This window comes from Pithys albifrons, chromosome 7 (assembly GCF_047495875.1).
Source record: "Pithys albifrons albifrons isolate INPA30051 chromosome 7, PitAlb_v1, whole genome shotgun sequence".
NCBI classification, from domain to species: domain Eukaryota; kingdom Metazoa; phylum Chordata; class Aves; order Passeriformes; family Thamnophilidae; genus Pithys; species Pithys albifrons.
This window is the reverse complement of record NC_092464.1, coordinates 56,397,749-56,424,733: the sequence shown is the minus strand read 5'-3', so window position 1 is coordinate 56,424,733 and position 26,985 is coordinate 56,397,749. Positions and strand designations below refer to the sequence as shown.

General features: G+C 52.4%; 2 protein-coding genes across 2 annotated transcripts in view; both read right to left on the bottom strand.

Annotated features, from left to right (window-relative positions):
* The window catches only part of LOC139673817 (zinc finger protein 850-like), a 584,874-nt gene that overhangs the window by 9,431 nt on the left and 548,458 nt on the right, over positions 1 to 26,985 (bottom strand). The gene's annotated exons all lie outside the window — the stretch shown is intronic.
* LOC139674141 (class I histocompatibility antigen, F10 alpha chain-like) lies at positions 19,180 to 25,451 on the bottom strand. Its single transcript, XM_071560287.1, has 8 exons — positions 25,355 to 25,451; positions 23,647 to 23,910; positions 22,077 to 22,352; positions 21,613 to 21,885; positions 21,390 to 21,497; positions 21,264 to 21,291; positions 19,402 to 19,490; positions 19,180 to 19,238 (listed from the first exon to the last, which is right to left on the bottom strand). Exons 1-8 carry the CDS (start codon positions 25,428 to 25,430, stop codon positions 19,180 to 19,182), a joined length of 1,173 nt encoding a protein of 390 aa, XP_071416388.1. The 5' UTR covers positions 25,431 to 25,451.

The following is a 26,985-nucleotide window of genomic DNA, read 5'->3' as shown; positions in this document are numbered from 1 at the left end:
TCAGTGTAAGGGCAAAGCACAGAGCCCTTGTTTATGTTGGTGTGTTCCCAAACTCAGCACAATAAAGAGATGAGCAGCTCAGCTGACAAACTCTGTGTCCAGTGACAAAAAGACTGTGGTGGGTTGACTGATGCAGGGCTGTGAGGGCTGGTGTGGGGAAATGAACTCCAGCTCAGCCAGACCCAACACATATGGGGGTCTGAAATATCTCAGGGTTTGTTTGGTTCCATGAGGCCCTGCAGTGTCACATTGTCCCCTTCATTCCATGAGGTTCTGCAGTGTCCCTGGTTTCCTATGGTTCTATGAGCTCTGGCAGTGGCCCTTTGATTCCAAGTGGTTCCACAGTGTCCCACAGTTCCTTCAGTTCCATGTGGCCCTAAAGTGCCTAAATGGTACCTTACTTCCATGATGTTCTCCAGTGTTCATTGTTCCTTCTTGCTTGCAAAGGGTGGGCCATGTCACAATGTCCCCTTTGGTTCCGGGAGGTTCTGTGGTGTCACAATGTCCCTTTGGTTCCAGGAGGTTCTGTGGTGTCACAATGTCCCCTTTGGTTCCAGGAGGTTCCACACTGTCCTTGCTGGAACACACCTGGTTGGATGTTGCCCCACCTGCAGAGCTGCCTCCAGCTCTGGGTTCCCAGCACAGCAAGGACATGGAGCTGTTGGAGCGAGTCCAGAACAGACCACCAAGATGATCAGAGGGATGGAGCAGCTCTGCCATGAGGGAAGGCTGAGAGAATTGGGATTGTTCAGCCTGGAGAAGAGAAGGCCTTGGGGTGACCTAATTGTGGCCTTCCAGGACCTGAAGGGAGCCTAAAAGAAAGATGAAGAAAGACTACTTCCAAGGTCCTGGAGTGACAGGAGAAGGGGGAAATGGCTTCACACTGACAGAAGGAAGGGTTAGATGAGATATTTAGAAGAAATTCTTTACAGTGAGGATGGTGAGGCCCTGGCACAGGTTGCTCAGAGAAGTTCTGACTGCCCCATCCTCAGAAGTTGTGGATGAGGCTCTGAGCAACCTGGTCTAGTGGAAGGTGTCCGTGCCCATGATGGAGGTTGGAACGAGCTGTTCTTTAAGGTTCCTCCCAACACAAACCATTCTGTGATTCTGTGACTGGTGGGGGATGTGGTGGTTGGGGCCATCTTGGGCACAGAGACACTGAATGGCAGCATTTTCCATTTGGGTGAGGAAGGAGGGGGCAGCAGAACTGACACCTGGCACTGATGGTGGGCAGACTGCGGCCTGCCTGGGAGATTGATTGATAGAACCCCTTGGGAGTCAGTCCTAAAGAACAGAGGAGTCCAGGAAGGCTGGACCTGCTTTAAGAAGGAAATATTAAGCTCCAGGATCAGGCTGTGCCCTAAAACAAGCAAGGGGGCTTGGTTAAACCAACAACTTAGTTTGGAACTCAGGGGGATAAAAAAGAGACAGTGGAAGGAGGGACAGAAAACCTGGGGGACTACAGGGGTATTGTGAGGTTATGTTGAAGGAAAATATGAAGGGGCAGATACAAACAGGGAAATAGCGTTTTACATGGTGGGTGAAGGAAGGAGGGGGCAGCAGAACTGACACCTGGGACTGACAACAGACAGAATTTGGCCTCTTTGGGAGAATGATTGATGGAGCCCCTGGGGAGTCAATCCTCAAAGATGGGGTCCAGGAAGGCTGGAGGTACGTTAAGAAGAAAAATCTGAAAGCTCCAGGAGCTCTGCCTTTGTGCCATAAGACAAGCCAGAGGGCAAAAAGCATGGCCTGGTTAAACAGAGAACCCAGGCTGGAACTCAGGGTGGGGAAAAAAAGAGAGTGTGTCACCTCTGGGAAAAGGGGCAAGAAACATAGGGGAGTACAGGGATATTGTGAGGTTATGTTGGAAAAAAAATTAAAGGGCCAAAGGAAAATAGGATCTGAATTTGGCCACTGCAGTTAAAGACAGCAAAAAATGTGTCTCTGAATCCACAGTCAGCAAAAGGAGGGCTCTGGAGAGTCTCCATCTTTTGCTGGATGCAGGGGCAGCACAGGGCAAGGGGAGGAAGAAAAAGCTGAGAGACCTCATGCCTTCTTTGCCTCTGTCTTTAACACGTAACCCAGTTGTCCTCAGGATACCCAGATCCCAGGGCTGGAAGTTGGTGATGAGAGTCTGAATGAATCCCCTGTAATCCAGGAGGAAATGATGAGTGACCTGCTCTGCCAATGAGACCACCACAAGTCCGTGAGCCCAGATGGGATGCACCTGAGAGTGCTGAGGGAGCTGGAGGAAGAGCTGGCCAAGCCACTTTCACTCATTGCCCAGCAGTCCTGGTGAACTGGAGAAGTCCCAGCTGACTGGAAATCAGCAACTGTGATGTTCATTTACAGACAGGGCCAGAAGGATCTGAAGAACTCCAGGCCTGTCAGCCTGACCTCAGTACCAGAGAAGTCCATGGAGCAGATCATCCTGAGTGCCATCACATGGCACATGAAAGAACCCAAGGAATAAGGGTCAGTCACTGTGGTTATGGGAAAGGCAGATCCTGCACGACCACACTGACCCTCTTTCTAATACAAAATGACCCACTCAGGAGATGAGGGAAAGCTGTGGATGTGTCTCTCTGGAATTCAGTCAAGTCTTTGGCACCACCTCCCACAGCATCTCCTGCAGAAACTGGCTGCTCATGGCTGGGATGAGGGAACTGTTTGCTGGGTGAAAAACTGACTGATGGCCCAGAGAGTGGTGGGGAATGGAAACAAATCGAGGTGGGGCTGGTCACTAGTGGGGTTCCCCAGGGCTGAGTGTTGGGGTTGGTCCTATTTGACATTGTTATTGATGATCTGAACAAGGGGATGGAGTGCACCCTCAGAAAAGTCGTGGACAACACCAAGGTGGGAGAGATTGTGGATGTGCTGGAGGGCAGGAAGGCTCTGCAGAGGGTCTGAACAGGCTGGGTTGATAAGGCCAAGTGTCAGGTCCTGTTCTTGAGTAGCAACAACTCCATGGAATATTGCAGGCTGGGGGCAGTGTCCTGAGAGGTGCTCAGAAGAAAAGGACTTGGGGGTGGTGCTTGACAGCGGCTGGATTGAGCCAGAGTGTGCCCAAGTGGGCAAGAAGCCCAATGGCATCTTGGCCTGTATTGATATTAGTGTGGCCAGCAGGACCAGGAGAGGGATTGTCCCTCTTTACTGGGCACTGGTGAGGTCCCACTTTGAGTTCTATGTCCAGTTCTGGCCCCCTCACTGCAAAAAGGACATCAAGGGGCTGGAGCATGTCCAGAGAAAGGAGCAGAGCTGTGGAGGGGTCAGGAAAAAACATATCATGAGGAATACCTGAGGGAACTGGTATTCTTGAGTCTGGAGAAGAGGAAGCTCTGGGACCACCTCATTGCTATCTACAAAGACCCAAAAGGAGACTTTAGTGGGGTGGAAATTGGTCTGTTCTACCAAGGCTACAGTGATAGGAAGAGAGGAAATGGCCTTAAACTGCATCAATCAAGGTTCAGATTAGATACTTTAAAAAACCCTTTTTCACTGAGAGAGTATTCATGCACTGAAATAAGTAGCTCAGAGAGGTGGTGGTTTCTCTGGAAGTGTTCACATGGCGTCTGGATACATCACTACTGAATATGGTTTGCAGGTGATTATGGTGGTGCTGCATTCAGAATTGGCCAAAAGATCTTGAAGGTCTCTTCCAACCCTGACAGATCTGTGATTCTGTGAACTGTCATCACTGTTTCCAGGTTTGTACACTGACCAGATCCTGGAGATGTTTTCTCAGTTGGGTCCCTCAGTGGGACCTATTAACAACAAAAGAAACTTTAGAGTTTGAATCTGACTTTGGTTTCTCAAGAGGTTCTTATGACTCTCCTCAGGGTCTGATGTTCAGGGACTCAGCACCAAAGCCCCCAGAGGACCATTAAATGCCCTGGGCTGTTGCTGTGCTGCTGAGCTGGGCCGGGCTCCTGGCACACAGGGAGCTCCTGGCAAGCGGGCAGCGCTGCAGAGAGACAGCTCTGCCCAGGAGCAGCTCCTGTGCACAGCCCAGCAGGGCTCAGGGCACTGCCAGGGCAGCTCAGGGACACCAGCAAGGCACAGAGAGAGCTTAAAGGGGCTCAGCATTGGGAGGATGACTCAGAGCTCATGGAGGAGAAATCTTTGCAGTGCTGGACACGGTGAGTCTGTGGGTGCAGGGCAATGCAGGGGCAGCTCCTGGAGGCATCTCCTAAAGCTGGCACAGCCCCAGCTGATGGGATGTGTGAGGAGGGGGCTGTTGGGGGGCACTTTGGAATAGCTGTGGAGCCTGGGGGTGCAGCCAGGCGTGCCCAGGGCTGTGGGGCAGAGCAGGGTCCTGCAGCCCAGGGTGCTGTGCTGGAGCAGGGACTCTGCTGCCTGCCAGGGTCAGCTCTCAGCCAGCCTGGGGAGCTGCTCACAGGGCTGGGGAGAAGGAACAAACCATGATAGGTGAGGGCAGGATCCTTCCACTCTCAGGGTACTGAAGGTGACTGGCTGCTCACAGCACCAAATCACAACAGGACATTCAAGAATGGAGTTTTAAAGAAGTACAGAATGTCTTGTGACACATGACTGGAATTGATACTGCTCTTTATGTCTTCTGCTCTGGCTTGCCCAGGTAGGCAATGGGACACAGAAATTAATTTCTCAGTCCAGCAGCAGGCACAAAAATTCTCCATATTCTACAATTAGAACTGAAGAAAAGAGGTGATATGAGAAATCACCACACTGTGCCCTACAGACACCATCAGTGTCCCTTTTCCGGCTTTCTCAGGGTTGCTCTGACATTGCCTTCGGAACCTGCACCACAAATGGAAGTGCAGGGCAGATGGGAAACAGAGCAGTCAACACTGCATCTATCTCTGAGGACTATGAACTAAAACACTGAGAGCTAAGCACTATTATCTGTTCTGTCCTAAGGATGTCCACACTTTCATTGAGGAAAAATTAGAATTTCTAGAGTTAATAATACCACTTGATTGATATGGCAATAGAAAAAAAAAGCAACAAAGTAGAACAAAAACCTCAGAGAAACTCACTATTACGTTCAACTAAACCTGTCTTCTGCAGTCCAGAATCTTCTGCCACAAAAGCAGAGAGTGAAATTTTGTTACACCTGAGTGAGTACTGGAGCTTTCACAAGCCAGATTCTGTGTGCCCACTGCATCAGGGCTGAACTAACTCCCTGGAGCAGCACAATCAGCCCAGAGACAGAAAATGCATCTAAAATGGTTAGAGCAGGTAGAAAGTTCTATGAGATATTAGCTGATTTTGTTCTAAGAATACTGTCCTAAATTGTCTCTATCTTTTCCTTCTTGGACAGTGCTTCATTGCCAGATGAAGCTCATGTCGAACAGCAGCTCCATCAGCCAGTTCCTCCTCCTGCCATTGGCAGACACACGGCAGCTGCAGCTCCTGCACTTGTGGCTCTTCCTGGGCATCTCCCTGGCTGCCCTCCTGGGCAACGGCCTCATCATCAGCGCCGTAGCCTGCGACCACCACCTGCACACCCCCATGCACTTCTTCCTGCTCAACCTGTCCCTCACAGACCTGGGCTCCATCTGCACCACTGTCCCCAAAGCCATGCACAACTCCCTCTGGGACACCACAGCCATCTCCTACATGGGATGTGCTGCACAGGTCTTCTTCCTTATTTTCTTCATTGGAACAGAGTTTTCCCTCCTCACCATCATGTGCTACGACCGCTACGTTGCCATCTGCAAACCCCTGCACTACGGGACCCTCCTGGGCAGCAGAGCTTGTGCCCACATGGCAGCAGCTGCCTGGGCCAGTGGCTTTCTCTATGGTCTGCTGCACACAGTCAATACATTTTCCCTGCCCCTGTGCCAGGGCAATGCCCTGAGCCAGTTCTTCTGTGAAGTGCCCCAGATCCTCAAGCTCTCCTGCTCACACTCCTACCTCAGGGAACTTGGGCTCATTGTGGTTACTGCCTGCTTAGTGTTTGGCTGTTTCATTTTCATAGTTTTCTCCTATGTGCAGATCTTCAGGGCTGTGCTGAGGATCCCCTCTGAGCAGGGACGGCACAAAGCCATTTCCATGTGCCTCCCTCACCTGGTTGTGGTCTCCCTGTTTGTCAGCACTGCCGTGTTTGCCCACCTGAAGCCTCCCTCCATGTCCTCCCCATCCCTGGATCTGGTGGTGGCAGTTCTGTACTCGGTAGTTCCTCCAGCACTGAACCCCCTCATCTACAGCCTGAGGAACCAGGAGCTCAAGGATGCCCTGAGGAAATTGATGACGGGATGGTGCTTTTCAGCAGCCAGAGACTGCCTGCCTCGCTCTGTCAGTGGCTCCCACTGCATGTCATAACAGGCCAAGAGTGTCTTTCCTTATTAAATTTTTTTTCTCTTCACTTGTCATGCTTTTTGTCTTCAAAGCAGTATCATTACTCATCCCCTTCTTATTCATAATCCACCAACCTTGTGTGACGCAGAGACTTTGTGTAATTGGGCAGCTTCACAGTGTGTTTAATGGAAATAAAGGAACTTGCAACATCTTTTTGTCACAGATCCATCCTCAGCAGAGCTGGAATGAATAGGAAATAAGAACAGCTTTCTGTTTGCCCCAGCTTTGGGATAGGCTCTGTGCTTGGAGCAGGAAGATATATTGAAGATTCAAATGGCTGGGGCTTTTGTGTTTGCCTGGGGAGATGGGATGGCAGGGAAGGGCTGAGAGGTTTCAGAATCTCCTGAAGACAGGAGCAGGGCATGCAGCTGTCTCCTTTTCCTTTTGCCAAGCACATTCACTCATCAATGGTGTTGGGTCCTCTCTGAGGACCTGCTGTGCCTTCCTAGTGGCTGGGGCTGCACAGGGGTCTGTGGGTCCAGCTGTGGTGCAGTGGGGCATAAAGGGACCATGAAGCCACAGCCAGGGGGTGGCAGCAAGGCCACAGACAAGGAATTCCTGGGCATGGCCTGTGCTGTGCATGTGGGACTGTGGGAAAGTCAAATGTAGGGGTGACTGTAAGTGCATCCCTTAAGGAAAGATGTTTAGAGTTCTCCCTTGAAAAGAAGAGAACTACCTGGAGTGTCTGTGGGGTCTTGTGACCAATGAGATATTTCGGTCAATGTGAGGCGAATGGGCCAGCCAAAAATGTCATGACATGTTGGATGTGAGAGGATATAAAAGGTGTGGATGTTACTGAGGACAGAACTAACTAAAACTTCTACTATTACTACTACTATGATCTATTAGCTATGAGGAACTGTCTGTGAAAATATCTTGAATAAACTCTTGTAAGCCTTCTGATCAAGCCTTCTGATGCCTGCTGTGCCTGAGCTCTTCTGACCGTCCTTCACGCTGCCCCTTGCTCAGGGTAAGGGTAACCCCAATAAATGGTGACCACCAACATGCCCCAATAGGCAAAGCTCCCCTGGAGTTGGTGGCTGCAGGAAAAGTCAAGAGCCAAAAGAGCCTCAGTGGCTGTGCTGGAGACCAAGGCTGAAGGAGAGAAATGCAGGGCTGCTGTGGGATGGGGAGGGGGATTTAATTCCAGCAGACACTGCTGTGGGGCTGAGGGACTCCATGGCTTCTCTGCCTGAGTCTTCACTGGAAAGGTCTCTCAGGCCTCTGTGCTCAGGGAAAGCTTCAGGGAGGAGGAGAGCCCGTCTTGGCAGGAACCTCCTGCAATGGCAGAGGGACACATGGCAGTGTATGCCCCTGCAGGGCACTGCCCTGGCCATGGCACAGGCTGGGAGCTGCCTGGCTGGGAGCAGCCCTGTAAGGCAGCTGTGGGTGGGCAGGAGCTGGGCAGGAGGCAGCCGTGTGCTCTGGCAGCAAGGGAGGCCAGGAGCACCCTGGGCTGTGGGACCAGCACAGCAAGGATGTGGCTTATCCTGGTTGCTGTGGCTGAGGAAAGCTGCACAAAGAGCGGTGGGGTTTAGAAATTGTATCCTGTTTAATTTGTACTGTGGGCAATGAAGGGAGACTCTGTGTCTCTAAGTGTCACCAGTTCCTCATCCCCTAAAGAGCACAAACCTGATGGTTTGTGGTTCCACTCCAGTGGCAGTTTGATCTTGTCCCACATCCAGAGAATGGCGCTCCTTTGTACAACAGAGTTCTTGGAAATGAAGGGATTAGAGACACAGGACAGGCTGTGGGGTTCAGGTTCAGGGATTTGGGGTGGTTGTTACCCCAGGGCAGGACCCAGCACTTGGCCGTGTTGAACCACATCCAACTGACCAGGGCCCATTGATCCAGCCTGTCCAGACCCCTCTGCAGAACCTTCCTGCCCTCCAGCAGATCAGCAATCCCACCCAGCCTGGTGTGATTTGTGAACTGACTGAGTGAGGCGCACTTGATCTCCTCATTCAGATAATTGATAAAGATGTTTAACTGAGCTGACCCCAATACTGATCCCTGGGAACACCCCTGGGTGTAACTCCATTCCCCACCACACCTTGGGCTTGGCCATCCAGACAGATTTTTCCCCAGTGAACAGATGTTGCAGAGAATGTTTGATAAAGTTCCTGAAGCCCCAGAAAACTGGGGTAAGTGCATATTTAGATCTGTACAATAGGTAATTTCATTCACTTTCTCTTTTTCCTCCCTCTATGGACCAAAGGATCTTTTGACCTCTGAGTGTCACTTTCTGTGTGCGAAGAGCAAATATGGGCAGAATTGGGGACAGGGAGTATTTGAGGGGACCTTGGGATCTGGGCTTGACAGAGAAGGTGTTTGCTATTGGTCCAAGGATGCCTTTTGTGGAAAATGACCTTCAGGGGACACAATGTAGAGTTAATATACAGCAGAGGAAGGACTTTTTATTGAGCTGTGCCTTCCTTTGGTTTTGTTTGCTGACAATACATGAACATCCCTGTGTGTCTCCTGCAGCTCTTTCTCCAAGTACAGCAGGTGGGAGTTGGTGCCAAGGAATCGAAACCTGCAGGTCAGGCCTTTGGTGGAGGAAGCTCAGATTCTACAAGGCTGCTTTGAGTGCCAGGGATGTGATGAGGGAAATGGTGGGGTGGGGATTAGGGATAAAGTCTGATGGATTGTCAGACAAAAAGGGTCTTGATTTTCATATCTATTCACACTGAATTAGGAGATGCTCATGATCAATATCAATAAGGAATTGCTGATAATAATGTATAAAGAGGAAAAAATAAACAGGCAACAGAAAGGCATATTTTCACTTGTGGTTTTTTTAATAGTATAAGGTATTCACTTTGAATGCATTTCTGAGATCTCTGTAATTGACCACAGAAGATTTGAAAATGTAAAAGTAAATTATTCCCAGGGGTTTGTTTTGTTAAAATGCCATCAGTGAAAAGAGACCATGAAGGGAAAGAGCAGACAAGGAGACCATCCCTGGTGCTTGGGAACAATATCAATTAGGGTTTGCTGCTCTCAGTGTGTAAACAGGAAAAAAGTAAAAGGGACAAAAAGTTATATTTCTTCATTTTTTTGTCACTGTACTACACTGACTTTGAATACACTTCTGGTATCTGTCTAATGAAGCACAAAAGAATTGAAGACTTAATATAAATTTTTCCAAAGGCTTGTCTTGTTAGGATGTTTTGAATGTTAATGAGCACTCTGGCAGTGAATTCCTGAACTGAAGATTTGAAAACTGAACAAACCTTTAAAAAAGCAAAATTCACCATCAAACCTTCAAGTTCCTGAGAGTGTCAGCAAGCCCCACTGAGGTCATGACTGAAAAGAGACCCCGGAGGGAATGAGCAGACAAAAAGACCCTCCCTGGGGCTGGGGAAGCAGCAGCTCAGAGTTACTGGTTACAGGTGGAAAACGGACTGTGGAATGTGGCTGTGAAAGTGCCTGATGGACTTTGCCAAGCAGGACAGCCAAGCTCTGACACCCATCTCTGGTTCCTCACAGGATGCTCCTGGAGCAGAGTGATGTGGGGTGTGGAATGGGGAGTGCAGGAGAGCAGTAGGACACCTCCACAGCTCTATGGAGTGGGTGAGGAGGTGACAAGCCCTGGGGCTGTAAGGAACTGGTGTCTTCTCATAGGCTGTCAAGACCCAGGACTTGTCACCTCCTCACCCATCCATAGAGCTGTGGAGGTGTCCTACTGCTCAGTGTCCTACTGCTCAGAGAGGGCACAGCAGTGTCCCTTCCACAGCCAGGCCTCCAGGGACACACCTGAAGGACCAGCAGAGCAGGGTCTGGGCTTTGTCTTTTTTTCCTGGACACCCTGGGCAAGGGGCCCCAGGGCAATTGTCACAGATCACCCCCTGCAAACACCATTCCCAGCACTGGCCTCTCACCCACCACTGACAGGTTGTTTGTCCCTCCATGAGGACACCAAATGAGCAGCTCACAAGACCATGCTGCAATTGTACAGAGGAAACTTCAGCATGCACAGTGTGTGTGGGGGGGAGATGAACCCAAGAGAACACAAAGACCATCAGCTAATCCTGGAGGTGCTGGGAAGGGCTGTGGGACACACAGTGTCTCGAGGTCACTTCACTCTGGGCCCCACATCCCATGGAAAACCCCCAGGATGCAGCACTGGGATGTGCTTCTGAGCACAGAGCTCCCCCTGTGTCCATCCCTCAGGCCATGGGGCATCTCAGAGAGGGGCAGAGCAGGTGACACCCCACAGGGCTGAGGTGCCTCCAACCCCCAGCAGTGGCAGTGAGAGCCCAGGGAGAGACTGTGACTCCTGCAATGATCTCCCCATGGGTGTAAAAGGGAAAGACTCTCTGATCACCCCTGGGTGCATGAGAATCCCACAATCCCAGTTCAGAGGTGGATGCCTTGCTGGACCTTGACATTTCTGTGAGTGACTCCAGGAACAACCTCCACTGGCCCAGTGAGATTCATCTCAGTGGTCTTGGACAGTTCATTGCAAGTGCTCCTGAACTGCTGCATCACCCTTGCCTGGGATTCTGGGCTGTGCTCTCAAAAGGGCCAGAGGAATCCGAGAGGTTCTGGGGTCCCTGGAAAAGGCAGATGCCAAGCCCATCTTTAAGAAGAGGAAAATGAGAATGGGGAGAATTACAGGCTGCCCATCAAGCCGCTCTATCACTGCCCTTCCCAGATGGACAGGGGAGAGAGAATAAGGTGGAAAATGACTCATGGGTTGGGATAAGGCAGTTTACTAAATCAAAAGCCAAAGTTTGCACACAAAGAAAGAGGAAAATAAGCAGGTTTGTTCTCTACTTCCCATCAGCAGTGTCATGTCCCAGCAAGCCAGGCTTCAGCACACAGAGCAGCTGCTCAGCAGGCAAACATTGTAAACAATGAATGTCACCCCTTCCTCCTCCTTTCCTCAGCTTTTATATCTGAGCTGACATCCCATGATCTGGAATATCCCTCTGGTCACTCTGGCTCAGCTGGCCTGGCTGTGTCCCCTCCCAGGATCTTGCCCTTGTCTGGTGAAGGAACGTTGCAGTGCTGGGGCTGTGCCAGCCCTGCTCAGCAGTAGCCAAAACATTGGTGTGTTCTCAGCACCTTTCCAGCTCCCAACACAAAGCACAGCACTGGGAGGGCTGCTGTGGGGAAATGAGCTCCACTTCAGCCAGACCCAAAATATTTCCACAGTGTTCGGTGCTGTCCCAGGATTCCTTTAGTTCTGTGAGGCCCTGCAGTGTCCAGGTGGCATCCTGGTTCCCTGAGGTTCCACAGTGTGACAATGACCCCTTGATTCTATGAAGTTAAAAACTGTCTCAAAACCCCTTTTCTTCCAAGAGGCCCCACAAGTCACAATGAACCCTTTGGTTCCGTGAGCTGTGCTGTGTCCCAGGATACCTTTGGTTCCTTCAGGCCCTGCAGTGTCCCAATGGCCCCTTGTTTCCCTGAGTTTCCACATTGTCCCAGAGTCCCTTTTGTTTCATGGGGCCCTGAAAGGTCAAAATTGCCTCTTGGTTCCATAAGTTTCTGTAGTGTTACAATTGCATAAGGATTTCATCAGATTCCAGAGTGTTCCAGGATTCCTTTGAATCCATGAGGCCCTGCAGTGTCATAATGCCTCCTTGATTCCATGAATTTCTGCAGTGTCCCAGGGTTCCTTGCCGTCCATAAGGCCCTGGAGTGTCACAATGATCCCTGAATTCCATGAGGCTCCACAGGGTCACAGTGGGCTTCTGTTTCCTTGAGGTCCTGCAGGGTCACAATGGAACTTTGATTCCATGAGGTTCCCAAGTGTCAGAATGGCCCCTTGGTTCCAAGGCTTTTCCCAGTGTCCCAGGGTTCTTTTGACTACATAAGGACCTAAATGGTCTCAAAGGCCCCTTTATTCCATGAGTTTCTGCAGTCCCAGGGTCCCTTTGGTTCCTGAGAGAAGATTACTGGGGGTGAAATGAGGAGTATCAAGTTATATTCACATCCCAACAGAAGTTGCAATGGTACACAAATTATAGGTAAAGGTCCATCAGGAGTGTTTGCACAGTCAATGTTTCAACACCCTCAGCATTACCTGAGCTTGGTTTTATCTCACCAAAATCTTTCCTCTCTGTTGGCCAAGCCCCCTTCCCTCCCCCAAATATCCCATCCCTTTTGTCCCAGTTCCTTCTGACCTCCCCAAATCCTTCAGCTGGATGGGCTCAGCTCTGTGACACCCTTCATGACCCCTGAGCATCTGCCTGCCCAGCTTGGCCAGTCAGTTCTGGGAACACACCTGACAGCCCAGCCCCCAAGGGGACAGGATGTTCTGCTGTGCTGGAGAGGACCCTCCTCAGCCTGGCCAGCAGTGCTGCAGGGGGGGATTCCCTCCCCCTCCCCAGCTGGTCCTTCCTGCCCAGCAGCTCCTGTTCCAGAAGGGCTCACAGACACTCTGGGGGACTTTTCACACTTGGGTCCGTGGCCAACTCTGTGACTGCTCTGGGAAGTCATGGCCTGAAGCCAGGAGTGTGGGTTTTAGGAGGTAGTTGAAACTTCTGCAGACAAGAAATCCTGGTAATTGTTGAAGACTTCCTTGCCTATCATTATGATGTGCTGTTTATTTTTAATTTCAAGATTTTTTCATAATTTTCTTTTTACTGACAACACCACACACTTGTTCTATTAATCTGATTCACTCACTGTTTATGTGAAAATATTTGTTCAGCTATTTATCAGAGTACATTTCCTACCAGTGTTTTGAATGCAGAAACATTGCTCAGAGGAGCTACTGAACTTCTTTGGGATGGTTTCCTATCCCTAATTTTGCCTCTTCTGTTCTTCCTCTCCCAATTTGCCTTCCAAGATCTCTCCAAGCTGTGTGTGCCTGGGAATGTTTTCACAGTCCTGAGCTCTGGGCCATGTTAAAAGGGGACAAATGCACCTTCTGGAGAACACTGTCACTCCTGCTCACAGAGCCTCTCTGACTGCACAGCGGAGATTCCCCCAGGCTGTTTCCTGGTGTGGGAAGAAAGGGACAGAAAGGCAGAGCAGAGGGATGGAGGAGACATGGACTTTTGCAATAGGCATACTCAAGGAGGGTGAGATAAATGTCCCTGGGACAGGGAGGTTTGTTGCAGCCCCTGTTTCAGGTGGGTCTGGAGGACCACATTACAGGTTTCGTTTTCACCTTAAAAGGACATGTTTCCAGCCTCAACCAATTGGAGTCAGACCACCGCACCTGGGGCGGGGTCACTTGAGGTCATATATACCTGTGTTTTTGAATAAACTTGGGATTTGCTTTACATCACATTGGTGTGTGCAGTCTCCAGTAGGCCTGGCGGCAACAAATGGTGGACCCCAACGTGTCTCAGAACATGGAACCCACCTGCAGACCTGCCTAGAACCTTGAGAAGTGGCCCCTGAGAGCTGCTATGCCCCAGTTTTTTTGGGTGCTTTGTGGAGAAGCCCCAGAGAGCTTCTGTCTCCTGTAAACTTGGGAGTTTTGTGTAGTGGCCCTGAGAGCTGCTGGAAGAACGTGGACTGAAGGAACCACGACCTTTGAACCGGTGAGTTAAAGAAACATGGGAAATTCCAACTCGACTAAAACGAACTTATTGCTTGATAAATTTGAGAAACTAGCTCGTGTTACAAAAACAAACATTGAAAGACAAGCATTACAGGAATTTTTGGATTGGTGTTTCACTCGAAGGCACCTAACAGATGCCAATTCCACGCTTTCCATAGAAGTGTGTGATAAAATTGGGGCAGATTTGTGGAATTTAGTGCAAACTGCACCCGACGAATTTCTGCCGCACATTTCGTCATATGCAGCTGTCAGGAAAATGCTGTTAGAGGTAGAACGAGCCCGTAAAAACCTCGGTCTACCAGAAAGAAGGGAAAAAAGTCTGTTTTTGCAAGGCGATTTTCCCCCTGAACATCCTTCTGCACTGCTGTGGGCACCGCCGCTCGCAGAAACGCCGCCGCGGTACCCCTCTGCCACACCGCTGCCACCCGTGCCGTCCGTCGGACATCCGCCGTGGTACCCATATGCGGCACCGCCCGCTCCCACTCCGGAAAACCCGGCAAGACCACAGCAACCATGGAATCAAAGCTTTTCCACGCCGTTCGTCACGGCAAAAAGCCAAGAAGTCGTCTTTGCACCGCCTTACAACTCACAGCAAATGAGACCACCAGCTGCCGCTGTAGAAGCGGCCGGACCTCAGCAGCAACCTTGGAACCCCACGAGACACACCGCAGAAAAGCAAACCGTGAGTGACTTTTATTTAAATCCTAACTCCGAGAAGGCGCGATGGGGAATGCCCTCAGCCGAGAGAGACATGTGGAGGGGGGGACAAACCCCGTGGAGTTTCTCTCCCCCTGTCCATCCACCTTTGGCGCCGGCTCCACCGCTGCTGCCGCCAATGCCCTGCGGGTACCTCGGGGCTGGGGTCGCCCCACCGCCGCGCTCCCCGCCGCCCCGCGGGTATGCCGGAGTCGCTCCGTTGCGGCAGGAGACTGTTGAGGCAAACATTCCAGCAGGGCTACAGCCGCCCGGCATAACCGCATGGCCAGGAAAACAGAGAGACCACGTGATGGCAAAGCCCGTGAAATCAGACAAAGGAACGGCGCGCCCTTACCACGAGGCGCCAAGACTGCCCAAACCCCCTCCCTACAGCATGCAAATCACAGCGCATGCGCCAGGCGCGGGTCCGCCACAGCCTGCAGGGGCCGGGGGCGGATCAGTTCCCGCGCCACCCCCACCACCTCCTGCGTGGATCGACCGCGTCATGGAGAGGGGAGAGACTCCTCCCCAGTGGAGCGGAGCCACCGGAGCTCCCCCTGAGCGTTCCCTTCACTGCGTACCATTCACAGCGCCAGCGTCAGCGCCGGTCGCGCAGGACCCAAGCGCTGCAGCACCAGCGGGGACCCTCACCCCGATAGCCGCGCGCTGCCTGCAGCTGCCAGCACCGGCACTGGAACCCCCCGAGCCAGTACAGACTGCCCCTGCGCCGGCAACCTGGTACCTGCAGCCTCCATCACCGACAGCCACACCCACCAGCTGTATCCCAGAATGGAGAGCAACAGAAAAAGAAGCCTCTGTTTGGGACATGCTGGGGGCAGATGAGAATTGCAATGCTGCTAACTTAATTTCAAAGCTTTCTGATACCCAGGTACCAGATTCTGCAGATGGAGTCACAAAGCCACCTCGCGACCTCACATTTAATACCCAGCAAAGGTACAAAGAGTTAGTATCCATAGCTGCAGAAGTAGGTACACCCTCACCTTCCCTGCAACCCCTGGTTTCTGCGCCTGTGATTAACACTACACAAGGCTCCAAAATGGGAGCCACTTGATTGGAAAATTGCACAAAAAATACACAGTGTAGTCTTTCAATATGGCTATGACAATGCCTTGGTAAAAAACCAAATCACAGCCTTCATAAAATACAATAACCTAATCCCAGCAGACACTAAAGCTTTAATGGAGTTTATTCTACCTTCTACTGCTTATATGATATTTCTACAGAAATGGAAAGAGCAGTTAACGGAGGAACAGGCAAAAAATATACACTTAGAAACTGGACATCCCTTAAGATTAGCATCTTTAGACCAGCTAATGGGATCAGGAGCTTATGAAGACCCACAAACACAAGCTGCATTACATTTTCATATTTTGCAACAGTCAAAGAATGCTGCTTTGACCGCATTCTCTAATCTGCCTAAGAAGGGAAAACCTTCTCTACCCTATATGCAAATAATGCAGAAACCTGGACAGACATTCATGGAATTTGTAGATAAAGTAACAGAAGCTTTGGAAGCTGCTCCAAATATTACCCCTGACATGAAACCAGCCTTATTGAAAGATCTGGTAATTAATAATGCCAATCCTCAATGCAAACAGCTCATAGCCTCTCTACCAGCCACAGCTACTTTGGTACAGTTAATTGAAGCCTGTGCCAGATTGCCCTGGGTAGAAGAGGAGGAAAAAGCAAAGCTACATGCCTCTGCTCTAGCCACAGCTCTTAGCAAACAATCCACCCAAAAAAGGGGGAAAAGACCCTGGAATTTAACAACAAAATCTAGTCCAGCACAACCAAAATATAGCAGAACTCAAAGCTTCACTGGAGAATGTAACCGTTGTCACAGACTTGGTCACAAAGCCCAGGATTGTCATTCTAAATATAAAAAGGATGGTACTCCTCTAACAAACATGGGGTGGGGAGCTGGGCCTCCAGAAAACCAGAGGGGCTGCAAGCCATGGGGTGCAGCCAGTCAAATAGCTCATGGAAACTGGAGCCAAGCTGCCTTCCCCATATGGCAACCACAACCACAAGCAGTGGTAGCCTAAGACTAGTCGTTAACTGTCCAATCAAACAAGAACAGTCCAGTTCAAGAGCATGTTGTTTAGCCTGTATTTTTAAATTCTGTTAACTTTCAGTTAAAGTGCAGTTTTGAGCTTATTGCACTGCCAAGTTGCCCAGCAGGCTGTAGGGATAAGGACACCTGTCCCCTCAGCTGCTGAACATTTTCTGCAGAATGTAAGTAGTTATGTTTAGCCTTTGTGAATTTCCTCTGTGAATTCACACTTGTTTGCTGCTTTACCAGGAGTGTATAAGGACTAAAAATCAAAGCTTCATTCTCAAACCTCTGTGATGGCCACACAGAAGTTCTGAGAATGGACCTTGAACATAAGGAGATTTAGTTCAGCTGGACTGAACTTGCTTCTTTGCTAAGGGAAGTCACTCTGCACTCTTGGACACTTTGCACAAAATTTAATAAAATTTGTAGTTTGTTTACAGTGGTCTGTGTGGTGACGACTGCACAAAAAGACCACAATTTCACGCGTGAAAGAAAAGGTTCTTGTTTTGCACTAGTTGTAAGTTTGCAAATTCCAAACATACATGTCTTAGTCATGTATTAGTTTGTGTGAGTTTACAAAGGTTACTGTACCTCCTTCCAAAAGTCTATTTTGAAAAGAGAGGGGGAGGTAGGAATGTGTAACCTGCAAATACCCTGTTACGTCTTGAATTAGCAAAATTTAAGATCTTCAAAATGTTATTTCTCAATTTTCAAAATTTTCAGCCTTTCTGTTCAAGTTCCAATATGCATGAGTCTGGATAGTATCCTAATGGTAACAATTTCCCCATTGGATAAGTTAGCTAAGGAGTTATGTGTATTATGTTGTTTGCATTTTTGCTTTGTTCTTTGAAACAAAAGGGGGAGATGTTGCAGCCTCTAATTCAGGTGGGTCTGGAGGACCACCTCACAAGTTTCGTTTTCACCTTAAAAGGACATGTTTCCAGCCTCAACCAATTGGAGTCAGACCACCGCACCTGGGGCGGGGTCACTTGAGGTCATATATACCTGTGTTTTTGAATAAACTTGGGATTTGCTTTACATCACATTGGTGTGTGCAGTCTCCACTAGGCCCTGGTTTGCAACACAGGAATATCAAGCACTGTTTTCCCTTTGCTGAGTTTGGGAGATTTCAGCCTTCAGAGAACCAGGTCTTGCTTTGTTTTCCCAGCTCACCCTTGGCTCTGCCATCTCTGTGTGCCCTGGAAAGATTTTGTCTCAAGGACTTGGACAGTTGTGAAGTGTTTTCAGCCCAGGCCCCCTGGGTGACCCCACAAGGTGCTTCAGCCCCACCTGAGCTCACCCCGTGTCTCCCCACCCTGTGCAGGGCAGCTCATGGAGCCCCCAGGACAGGGGATGGTCTCTCTGGACCTGCCTCCCGAGGGGCCTCTGCCACCCCTGGGGGGCACAGAGGGGACAGGGGCACCCTCAGCTCCTCCTGCCACCCCTGGGGGGCACAGAGGGGACAGGGGCACCCTCAGCTCCTCCTGCCACCCCTGGGGGGCACAGAGGGTACAGGGGCACCCTCAGCTCCTCCTGCCATGAGCTGATCTCAGACAACACCCTGAGCTCCAGGGCCTGGACAGCTCCTGCTCCGTTTGCTCCTGGAATGGACACAAGAGGTCTCCCAGATGATCTGATTCTCATTTCTGGACAAAGAGCATGGAAAGGTATCCCAGGAAAAGCTGTTGGAGGCCCTTATACCTTTGGATAATTAACTTTATTTCACCCACATAAATTAAAGCAAACAAGACAAAAGCACAATACACATAAATTCACTCCAGACTGATTCTGATCTGGAATACAGCTCAAAGAATATCTGCAAATAGAAGTGCTCAGATGGGGACTGCTCAAGCTTTAGCTTCTTGAAATAAATTAGGATGCTGGTTGGCCAAAGAAGCCAATGCTGCCTCTGTAGCTTTAAGTTCCTTGTTTACAGATGTGGATTCAGTCAGGCATGCAAGTTGACAAAACAGAGCTGCTGTCGACTTTCCATTATCAGCACAAGGGCACAGTTGCCACGATTTTGAAGGCATGTGCTGCATGAATTTACGTGATCATTCTGTCTGTCCATGCTGGCATCCAGAAATTAAAAGCCTCTACTCCCCAGTTCCATGTTAACAACGAATGGAACCCCATCAGTGAATGGAAATGGGGGTGGCCCTGGTTACAAAAAGTGCTGTCAGGCTTGTTCCTAATTGCTTGTGTACTGATGTGTATTTTGTGTGTGCTTCCCTGTGTGCTGACCCCTGTACACCGTATGTTGAACACTGTGATACACACATTGCACTCTCGAGTAGTGCTGTATCACCCTCGGGCTACCCCTGATCACACACTGGCATGTAAGGGGGTACTTTTAATTTATCTGATCAATGGAGCATAGAAGGGTGAGAAAGTACTTACACCGTGCTGGGAATCCAGGCAGAGTAACTGTGTAACACTGGATGTTCTCTATTATCAAGGCTCTCTGTTCCTCTCTGACTTGGCTGCGCCTCAGGATAGATACAAATACCCTGGGAACACAATGGTGAGGGTCTTACAGTGGGGTGAGGAAGCTGATGATGGAAGAATATGTGGGCAGGGGTCGTACGACCACTACCCAACAGGCGACATGCACAGACTGTTGCCACTTATGCAATGAACAGGCGGTGTTTGGCTGCCTCCCAGGCATCACCTTACACTGTGTCCTGGCCCTCTGCAGTATGATGGATGGCTGATAAACAGGGACACAGGAGTGGGGGAGCTGAGCCACACCCACCCTTGCACCCAGCCCGTGTTGGCTCCACGGGGACGCCGCTGAGTATGGATGGCATCCCGCTGCTGCCGGGGCTGGCAGTGCTGGCCTGTCTGCTCGAGGGAGCATCGGGGATAGGGAGCAACCGCTGCAGCATCAACTATTTTGTATCCTTTTGTATCCTTTTATTGAGTTTTAAAGTATTTTATCTTTGTATTCTCTTTTGTAGTAAGTATTTTACCCTTTTTATTCTCTTTTGCTAGTTGGTATTGCAATAAATGCTGTTTGTGGTATTTTATGACTGTGATTTTCTTAATTCCAGACATATCTCCAAAATGAACTGATACAAACTCCTGTCTGTTGAAACTCTTCCCAAAGAGGGATAAAGTCCACTTTGGGAATTTTCTACAAAGGCACTGATAAGCTGTACTAGTGAGGGATAGAATGAGCTCTTAGAGCTGCAAGGGCAACAGCTCCAGGTGGGAACACACAGAGCTCCAGATGGGAACATGCAGCTGCTCTGGGCAGCAGGAGCTGGGGGAGCTCCCATGGCAGGTTCACAGCCAGAGAGGGGCAGAGCCGGGAGCAGCATCACCTTTTACTCTTCCCATTCCCGAGCAGTTCCCGTGGGACCGTCCCCTGCTCCACTCGCCCCTGCCCTGTCCGTGATCGGCCCCAGCCCGGTCCCGTTATTGGTGTCTGTGCCCTCATGGTGGTTTGGGGGATTACAGGAGACCCCAAACTAAAACCTGGGACACCTCCACCTCTGGGGTCCCCAACCCTGTTCTCATTCCCATTCCTGGTGTTTCCATCCCAGTCCCATTGTCTCCTGGTGTTCCCATTCCTGTCCCCATTCCAATTCCTGCCATTCCCATTCCCATTCCTGCTGTTCACAACCTGCTGCCACTGGCCCCATTTCTGGTGTCCCAATCCCAGTTCCTGGTGTCTCCAACCTGCTCCCAATGTCCCCATCCCTGTCCCCATTGTGTCCCTGTTCTCATCCCCGGTGTTCCCATCCCATTCCTGGTGTCCCCACTCCCAGTTTCTGGTGTCCCCAAACCGCTTCCTGTGTCCCCATTCCTGTCCCTATGTCCCTATTCCCATTCTTCATGTCCCCATTGCCATTCCTGGTTCCTAAAGAGGAACTGCCGGATGCCAGAGGAGGGGATAAGAATTTATTGCCGAAGCAGGAGATTTAATTAAAACATTGGGAATAATTGTGGTTCTTGGCTTTCAGACATGAAAAAGCAGGAAGTTGATCCATCAGGAAGAGGCACGGCGGTGCCAGGGTGGGTGAGAGTGGCGCGATGAGCTCTGCCAGCAGCTCCTGGCCTTCCCCAGGAAGAGGGAAGGGGCTGGATCCATCTCCATGGATTGCTCAGGTGGTGATTCCTGCTGGGATGAGAGTGGGGGACAGAGTCACCATGTCCCTGTCCCCATTCCATGGGATAGATCTGCCTGTGCAGCCCACAGAGAGCAGGAGCTCCTCTGAAATCCATCATCATCTTGCTCCATCCATCCCACACAATCCCACTGTGGAATTCCACCTCTATCCCCCTCCAGCCAGCCAGCCTGATCCTGCTCCATAATCCAGCCCTGATCCCACTCCAGAATTCCTTCTGATCTCACTCTGGAATCCTGCCCTGATTTGGAATCCCATCCCAATCCTGCTCCATCCACTATGCTCTGATTCCCCTTTGGAATCCCACCTGGATCCCACTCCATACCTGCAGGGGAGCCATCGGTTCACACATCTGCTACTGTGGAAAACAGAAGATCCATGAGATTCTGGCCTGGATCACACACCTGGATCCATCCTGGGATCCATCACTGGATCCACATGGAGAGGATCTGGATTTGTATCCAGACACACTGCTGGTACTCACTGATAGGCGTTGTTCCTCTCCCTCCTCCCTGTGGAAATAAAGCAGGATCAGCACCTCTGGCACAGGATCCCTGGAATGCTGTCAGGTGGATCTGTGCCCCTTCCCAACCCCCATCCCGTGAGTTACCGGATTGGAGCTTCCAGACACCGAATCCGATGAGGCTGATGATGATGATGGCAGCGATGACGGACAGGGCGACCACCACTGGGGTGGAATTCCAGTTGGATTCTGGCTCTGGGAAGGGTGGGAGTGTGAGGAGGGGAAGGGGAACCCACATCTCACTGCTCCGCATTCCCAAATGCCCTGTTCCCAAATTCCCAGTTCCCACATTCCACATTCCCAGCCTCACCCCAGGTGAAGATCCCGGGCTCCGGCATCCCGGCATGCTCCACCCGGCACCGGTACTGCTCCCACTCCCCCGGCAGCACCTCAATCCTGGCCCAGCTGTGGAAGGTGCCGTCGCTGTTGGGAACAACCCCGCCCCACTCTGTCTCCTGATCCCAGATTTCATCCCCTTTCATCCAGCTGATCCCGATGACCCCGGGGTAGAATCCATATGCGTGGCAGGACAACGTCAGGATCCCGTGTTCCTCTTTGCCAGAGACATGGACATCAGGTGGCTCTGGAATGGGATAATGGTGACATCCAACCATGGAATTCCCACGAGCATGGGGAGGTGATGCGATCTGCCCATGGAATTCCCATAGCAATGGGATGGGGCTGAGATCCATCCATGGAATTCCCATGCAAATTACCACATTCCCAAGTCCTCCGTTCCCAAATCCCACATTTCAATGGAAATTCCAACCCCACCTTTCCGCTCCAGCACCTCCTGACCATATCTGATGTATTTCCGGAGCCATTCTGGACAGATGTACTCCAGGTAATTTGTCAGCCTCTCCGCCTCGATCCCTTTGTGTTCCCATTTCCTCTTGGTGACCTGGGCAGCGCCGTCGGCCGCCACGAAGCTCTTGGATCCCAGGTCAAAGGAGATGAAATCCCGCCCGTCGTAGCCATGCCGGTAGAACCCACGGACGGTCCCGTCAGACAGGACATCACAGCCAACAACCCGCTGCCAAGTGTGGAGACCTGGGGGGGAAACGGACCCACAGAGAGGCCTGGAATTGTGTCCCAGCCTCACAGAGCCCCATCCAGAGTGTGATGGGAGACCCACAGAGTCTCATCTCAGCCCCTTGGATCCTGATGGATCCCCACCTAGTCTCACAGATTGGCCCCAGCCCCACAGATGTCCCCCAGCCCCACAGGTCTCACCCCAGACCCACAGGTCCACATCCCAACCCCACAAATCTGTATCCAGGCCCCACAGATTCCATCCCGGCCCCATAGATCCCAGTCCAGCCCCACAGATACACATCTCAGCCCCAGAGATGCACCCCAGCCTTACAGATCTCCCCCAGCCCCAAAGATTCCCCCTCCAGCCCAGAGATCTGCCATAGCTCCACGGATCGCATCCCAGACCCACAGATGCACCTCAGCCCCATAGATCCCATCTCAGTCCCACAGATCCCAGCCCAGCCCCACAGATCCCTCCCAGTCCCAAAGATCCCCCTCCAGCACACAGATCTTTCGTAGCAAAACAGATCACATCCCAGCCCCAAAAATGTCCGCCAACCCCATGAACCTCATCCTAGTCCCACAGATCCCCTTCCAGCCCCACAGATCCCATCCCAGTCCCTCAGATCACCCCCAGTCCCACAGATCCTCCCCAGCCTCACAAATCCCAGCCGAGCCTCACAGATCCCCCCCAGCCCCACAGATCCTCCCAAGCCCAGACCCAAAGATCCCCCTCCAGCCCAGAGATCTCTTCTAGCACTACAGATTGTTGCAGCCCGATTCTGGTGGCTCTGGAGGACCACCTTACAGGTTTCGTTTTCACCTTAAAAGGACATGTTTCCAGCCTCAACCAATTGGAGTCAGACCACCGCACCTGGGGTGGGGTCACTTGAGGTCATATATACCTGTGTTTTTGAATAAACTTGGGATTTGCTTTACATCACATTGGTGGGTGCAGTCTCCGCTAGGCATGGCGACGACAACAGATCGCATCACAGCCCCACAGATCTCCCCCAGCCCCACAGATCCTCCCTATCTCTCAGATCCCTTCTCAGTCCAACAGATACCCCCCAGCCCCACAGACCTCAGCCCAGCCCCACAGATCCCATCCCAGTCCCACAGATCCCATCCCAGTCCCACAGATCTCTCATAGCACCACAAATCACATCCCAGCCCCACAGATTTCCCTCCAGCTCACAGATCTCTCTTAGCACCACAAATCATATCCCAGCCCCACAGATGCACCTCAGCCCCACAGACCTCAGCCCAGCCTCACAGAACTCCCCCATTCCCAGCTGCCCCCACTCACCCCCGCTCTGGTTGTACCGGCCCCGCAGTATCTCCAGGTTGGTGGCAAACACGTGCTGGTTCCCCTCAGCAATCTGGGTCTGTCCATCCCAATATCCTGGCTCGGCTCCCTTCTCCATCCACGGCGTCTGTGGCTCCATCCGGCCCCGCTCGCTGTCGTAGCGCACAAAGGGGATCCCATCCAGGAACCCCATGGACATGAACTGAGGGACCCCCGGGCTGGGCTCTGACACTGCCACGGAGTGGTACCACAGGGAGTGGAGAACTGGGGGGACACAGAGATTTGGGGGTCTGGGAGGTCATGGATCAAGAAAGGGGGAACTGAGAGAGCCAGGAAGGGGCTTTGGGGATCCCAGGGAAGTTGGTGCAGGGAGTGTCGGTGACGGGGTAGGGGGTGCAAGGGAGTCCCACTGCACAGGACTGGGGGCTCAGGGGGGTCCCAGAGTCAAGCAAAAGGAGCGTACAGGGATTGGGAGAGCTGGGACGGGGAGTCCAAAAGGTACCTGTGTCCAGGAAAGGGGGATCCAGGGGCCCTCAGGGTCAGGGAAAAGGGAGGTCATGAGAAGGGGACACCTGGGATGGCTGGGAATGGGGGTCCTGGAGGTCCTTGGTGTAGAGGAAAGGAGGGGCTGGGGGCTGGGAAAGGCAGGAGTGGGAGTCAGGGTGTTGTAGGATCAAAGAAAAGGAGGGTCTGGAAGAGGTGAGATGGCCAGGAAAGCGGGTGCAGAGGGGTATTTGTACAGGAAAGGGGTGGAGGGGGATCCAGGTACTGGATGAGGGGGTTGCAAAGGGTTCTGATGTGTGGGAATGGGGGTGAAGGGGGCTCCTCATGCCTAGGAATGGGGGCTCAGGGGGATCCCAGTGCCCAGGAACAGGGTTCAGGGGTGTCCCAGTGCCCAGGAATTGCAGCCAAGGGGTTTCCAGTTCCTGGGACTACCTGCAGGAAGGGCAGGGAGTGGAGAACTGGGGGAATCCTGAGATCAGTAGGTTTGGGAGGTCCAAGGAAATGGAATGGGAGAACTGGGAGAGACAAGAAGGGTCCAAGGTTCAAGGAAAGGGTCGGGATGTGACTGGGAAAGGAGAGATGGGGGCCCAGGGGGTCCCTGTGTCCAGGAATGGGGATCCAGGGGGTCCCAGGGTCAAGGAAAAGGGAGGATCAGGGGGCTGGGAGAGGCAGGATGGCTGGAAAAGGGATTGCAGGGGGGTGTTTGTTCAGGATGAAAGGGTTCAGAGGGGTCCTGGAGCCGGGGATGTGGTGCACGGGGTCCTGTGTACAGGAATAGGGGTTCAAGGGGGTTCCCGTGCCCAGGAATGGGGGTCCGGGGTAGTCTCCTTTCCAGGAATGTGGTTTGGGCAGTTGCCTTCAGTGAAGGGAGGTTCCTGTGCTCAGGATTTATGGTTCAATAGGTTTTCCAGTTCACAGGAATGCAGTTCAGGGAGATTCCCATGCCCAGGAAACTGGTTTCAGGGGTTCCGGTGCCAGATAAGGAGGTTTAGAGGGTCCCAGTGCTGCAGGAGGGGCTGCAGAGGGGTCCTATTGCCCGGGAATGGAGGTGGAGGGGAATTCCTATGCCCAGGAATGGGGGCTCACGGGGGTTCCTGTAACCAGGTGAGAGCATGCAGGGTTCTCCAGGAAATGGAGGTTCAGGCTGGTCCCAGAGCCCGGGCATGGCAGTTCCGGAGCTCCCCGCTCCAAGGGTCTCACTTACCCTCCGTCGCCTCCCTCGGCGCCCCCAGGAGCCCCAGCAGCCCCAGGAGCGCCCCCAGACCCAGCGCTGGGGCCATCGCGCTGCTCCGCTGCGGCCCCGCCCGGTCCCACACTCAGAGCCGCCTCCAGGAGGGTTGGGGGGATCCAAAGGTCAAGGAAACGGGGAACTGGGAGAGCTGGGAAGGGAGTTCAAGGGGTCAAGGAAAGGGGGATGCAGGGACTGGGAAAGGTGGGATGAGAGTACAAGGGGGTCCTTGTGCCCAGGAAAGGGCCCTCCAGGGATGGGATGGAATGGGGGTCCCACGGCTATTTGGTGTCCCCCCACTGTCGAGGAAAGGGGGTTACAGGAGGCTCTGGGCACTGGGAGAGGCGGGAAGGCCGGGAAAGGGTGCAGGGAGTGTTGGTGCAGGATCAGGGGGTGCAGGGGGTGCCGGTGCCAGGGAAAGCAGCTGGAGGTGGTTCCCAGTGCCCGAGAATGGAGGCTCAGCAGGTCCCCGTTTCAACCAAAAGCGACTGGCAGAGGCTGGAGTTCCGGTCCAAGGGGCTCCTGTCCCCAGGAAAGGGGGTCTAGGGGTCCCCAGTGTCAGTGAAAGGGGGTCACAGCAGTGCCAACCCCACGAGCCCTTTTATAGGGGGTCTTGCCCCCTTTAAGGGTGCTTGGGAGCCTCCTCACCACTGCAAGACCCTTTTCAGGGGCCATCTGGACCCCTTTAAAAGGATTTTTAAGGGGATCCCACACCACGAGCCCCTTCAAGGAGTTATTTTGCCCCCAGGGTCCATTTTGGGGTTCCCTACACCATCGCCGCTTTAAGACCCTCTCCTTTGGGCGGTCCCCACAGTAACTGCCCTTAAAAGGGCAACGCCACTCCTACATTTCGGCAGCGGAGCCCCGGGGGGTGGGTTTGGGGGTGGCCGGATGGGGCTTGGGGTTCCTGGGATGGGGTTTTTGGGTCCCAGGGGGGTCTTTGGGGTCCGGTGTGATGCCGGTGACAGAGATGGGGACACCGTGCCAGGTATAAACTTTTTTGCTGCGAACACGCAGCGACAGCAAGTTCAGGGAGATCCTGGGGGGGCTGAGGGGGTCACCCCAAATCCCGGGGTACCCCAAATCACAAAGCCCCCCCCAGACCTCCCCCAGGAGCCTCCATCCCTGTGGATCTTCTGCAGGCACGGGATCACCTGCACTCGCCCCCTCACCATTACGGGGGGCTGGGACAGAAACCTGGAGGGGAGGGAAAGGGGTCGGGGGGGACCCCAAAGTCCCGGGGGGGGGGACACAGGGAAACCCCCGGGAATGTCGGGGATTGTTGGGACCAGGAGGGCGTTCGGTGGGGCATGGGGACACCCCCAGGAGTCCCGGGGCGGGGGGACCCTCGGGAAGGGTTTGGGGGGCATTGCGGGGGTCCCAGTAGTGCTTTTGGTTTGAGGGGACCGGCAGGAGCCCCGGGGGGAAATGGACAGGAGCCCCCAGGAAGGGGCTGGGGGAGGTTGGAAGGGGCCCAGCATTCCCAGGGGTGTTTGGGGGGTCTCTGGGGAGGGGCTTGGGGGGTCGCTGAAGATTCGGGGGCGCTTGGGGCGACCCCCAGGGGTCCCGGGGTGGAAAGGCCGGGGAGGACCCAGGAATCGCAGGGG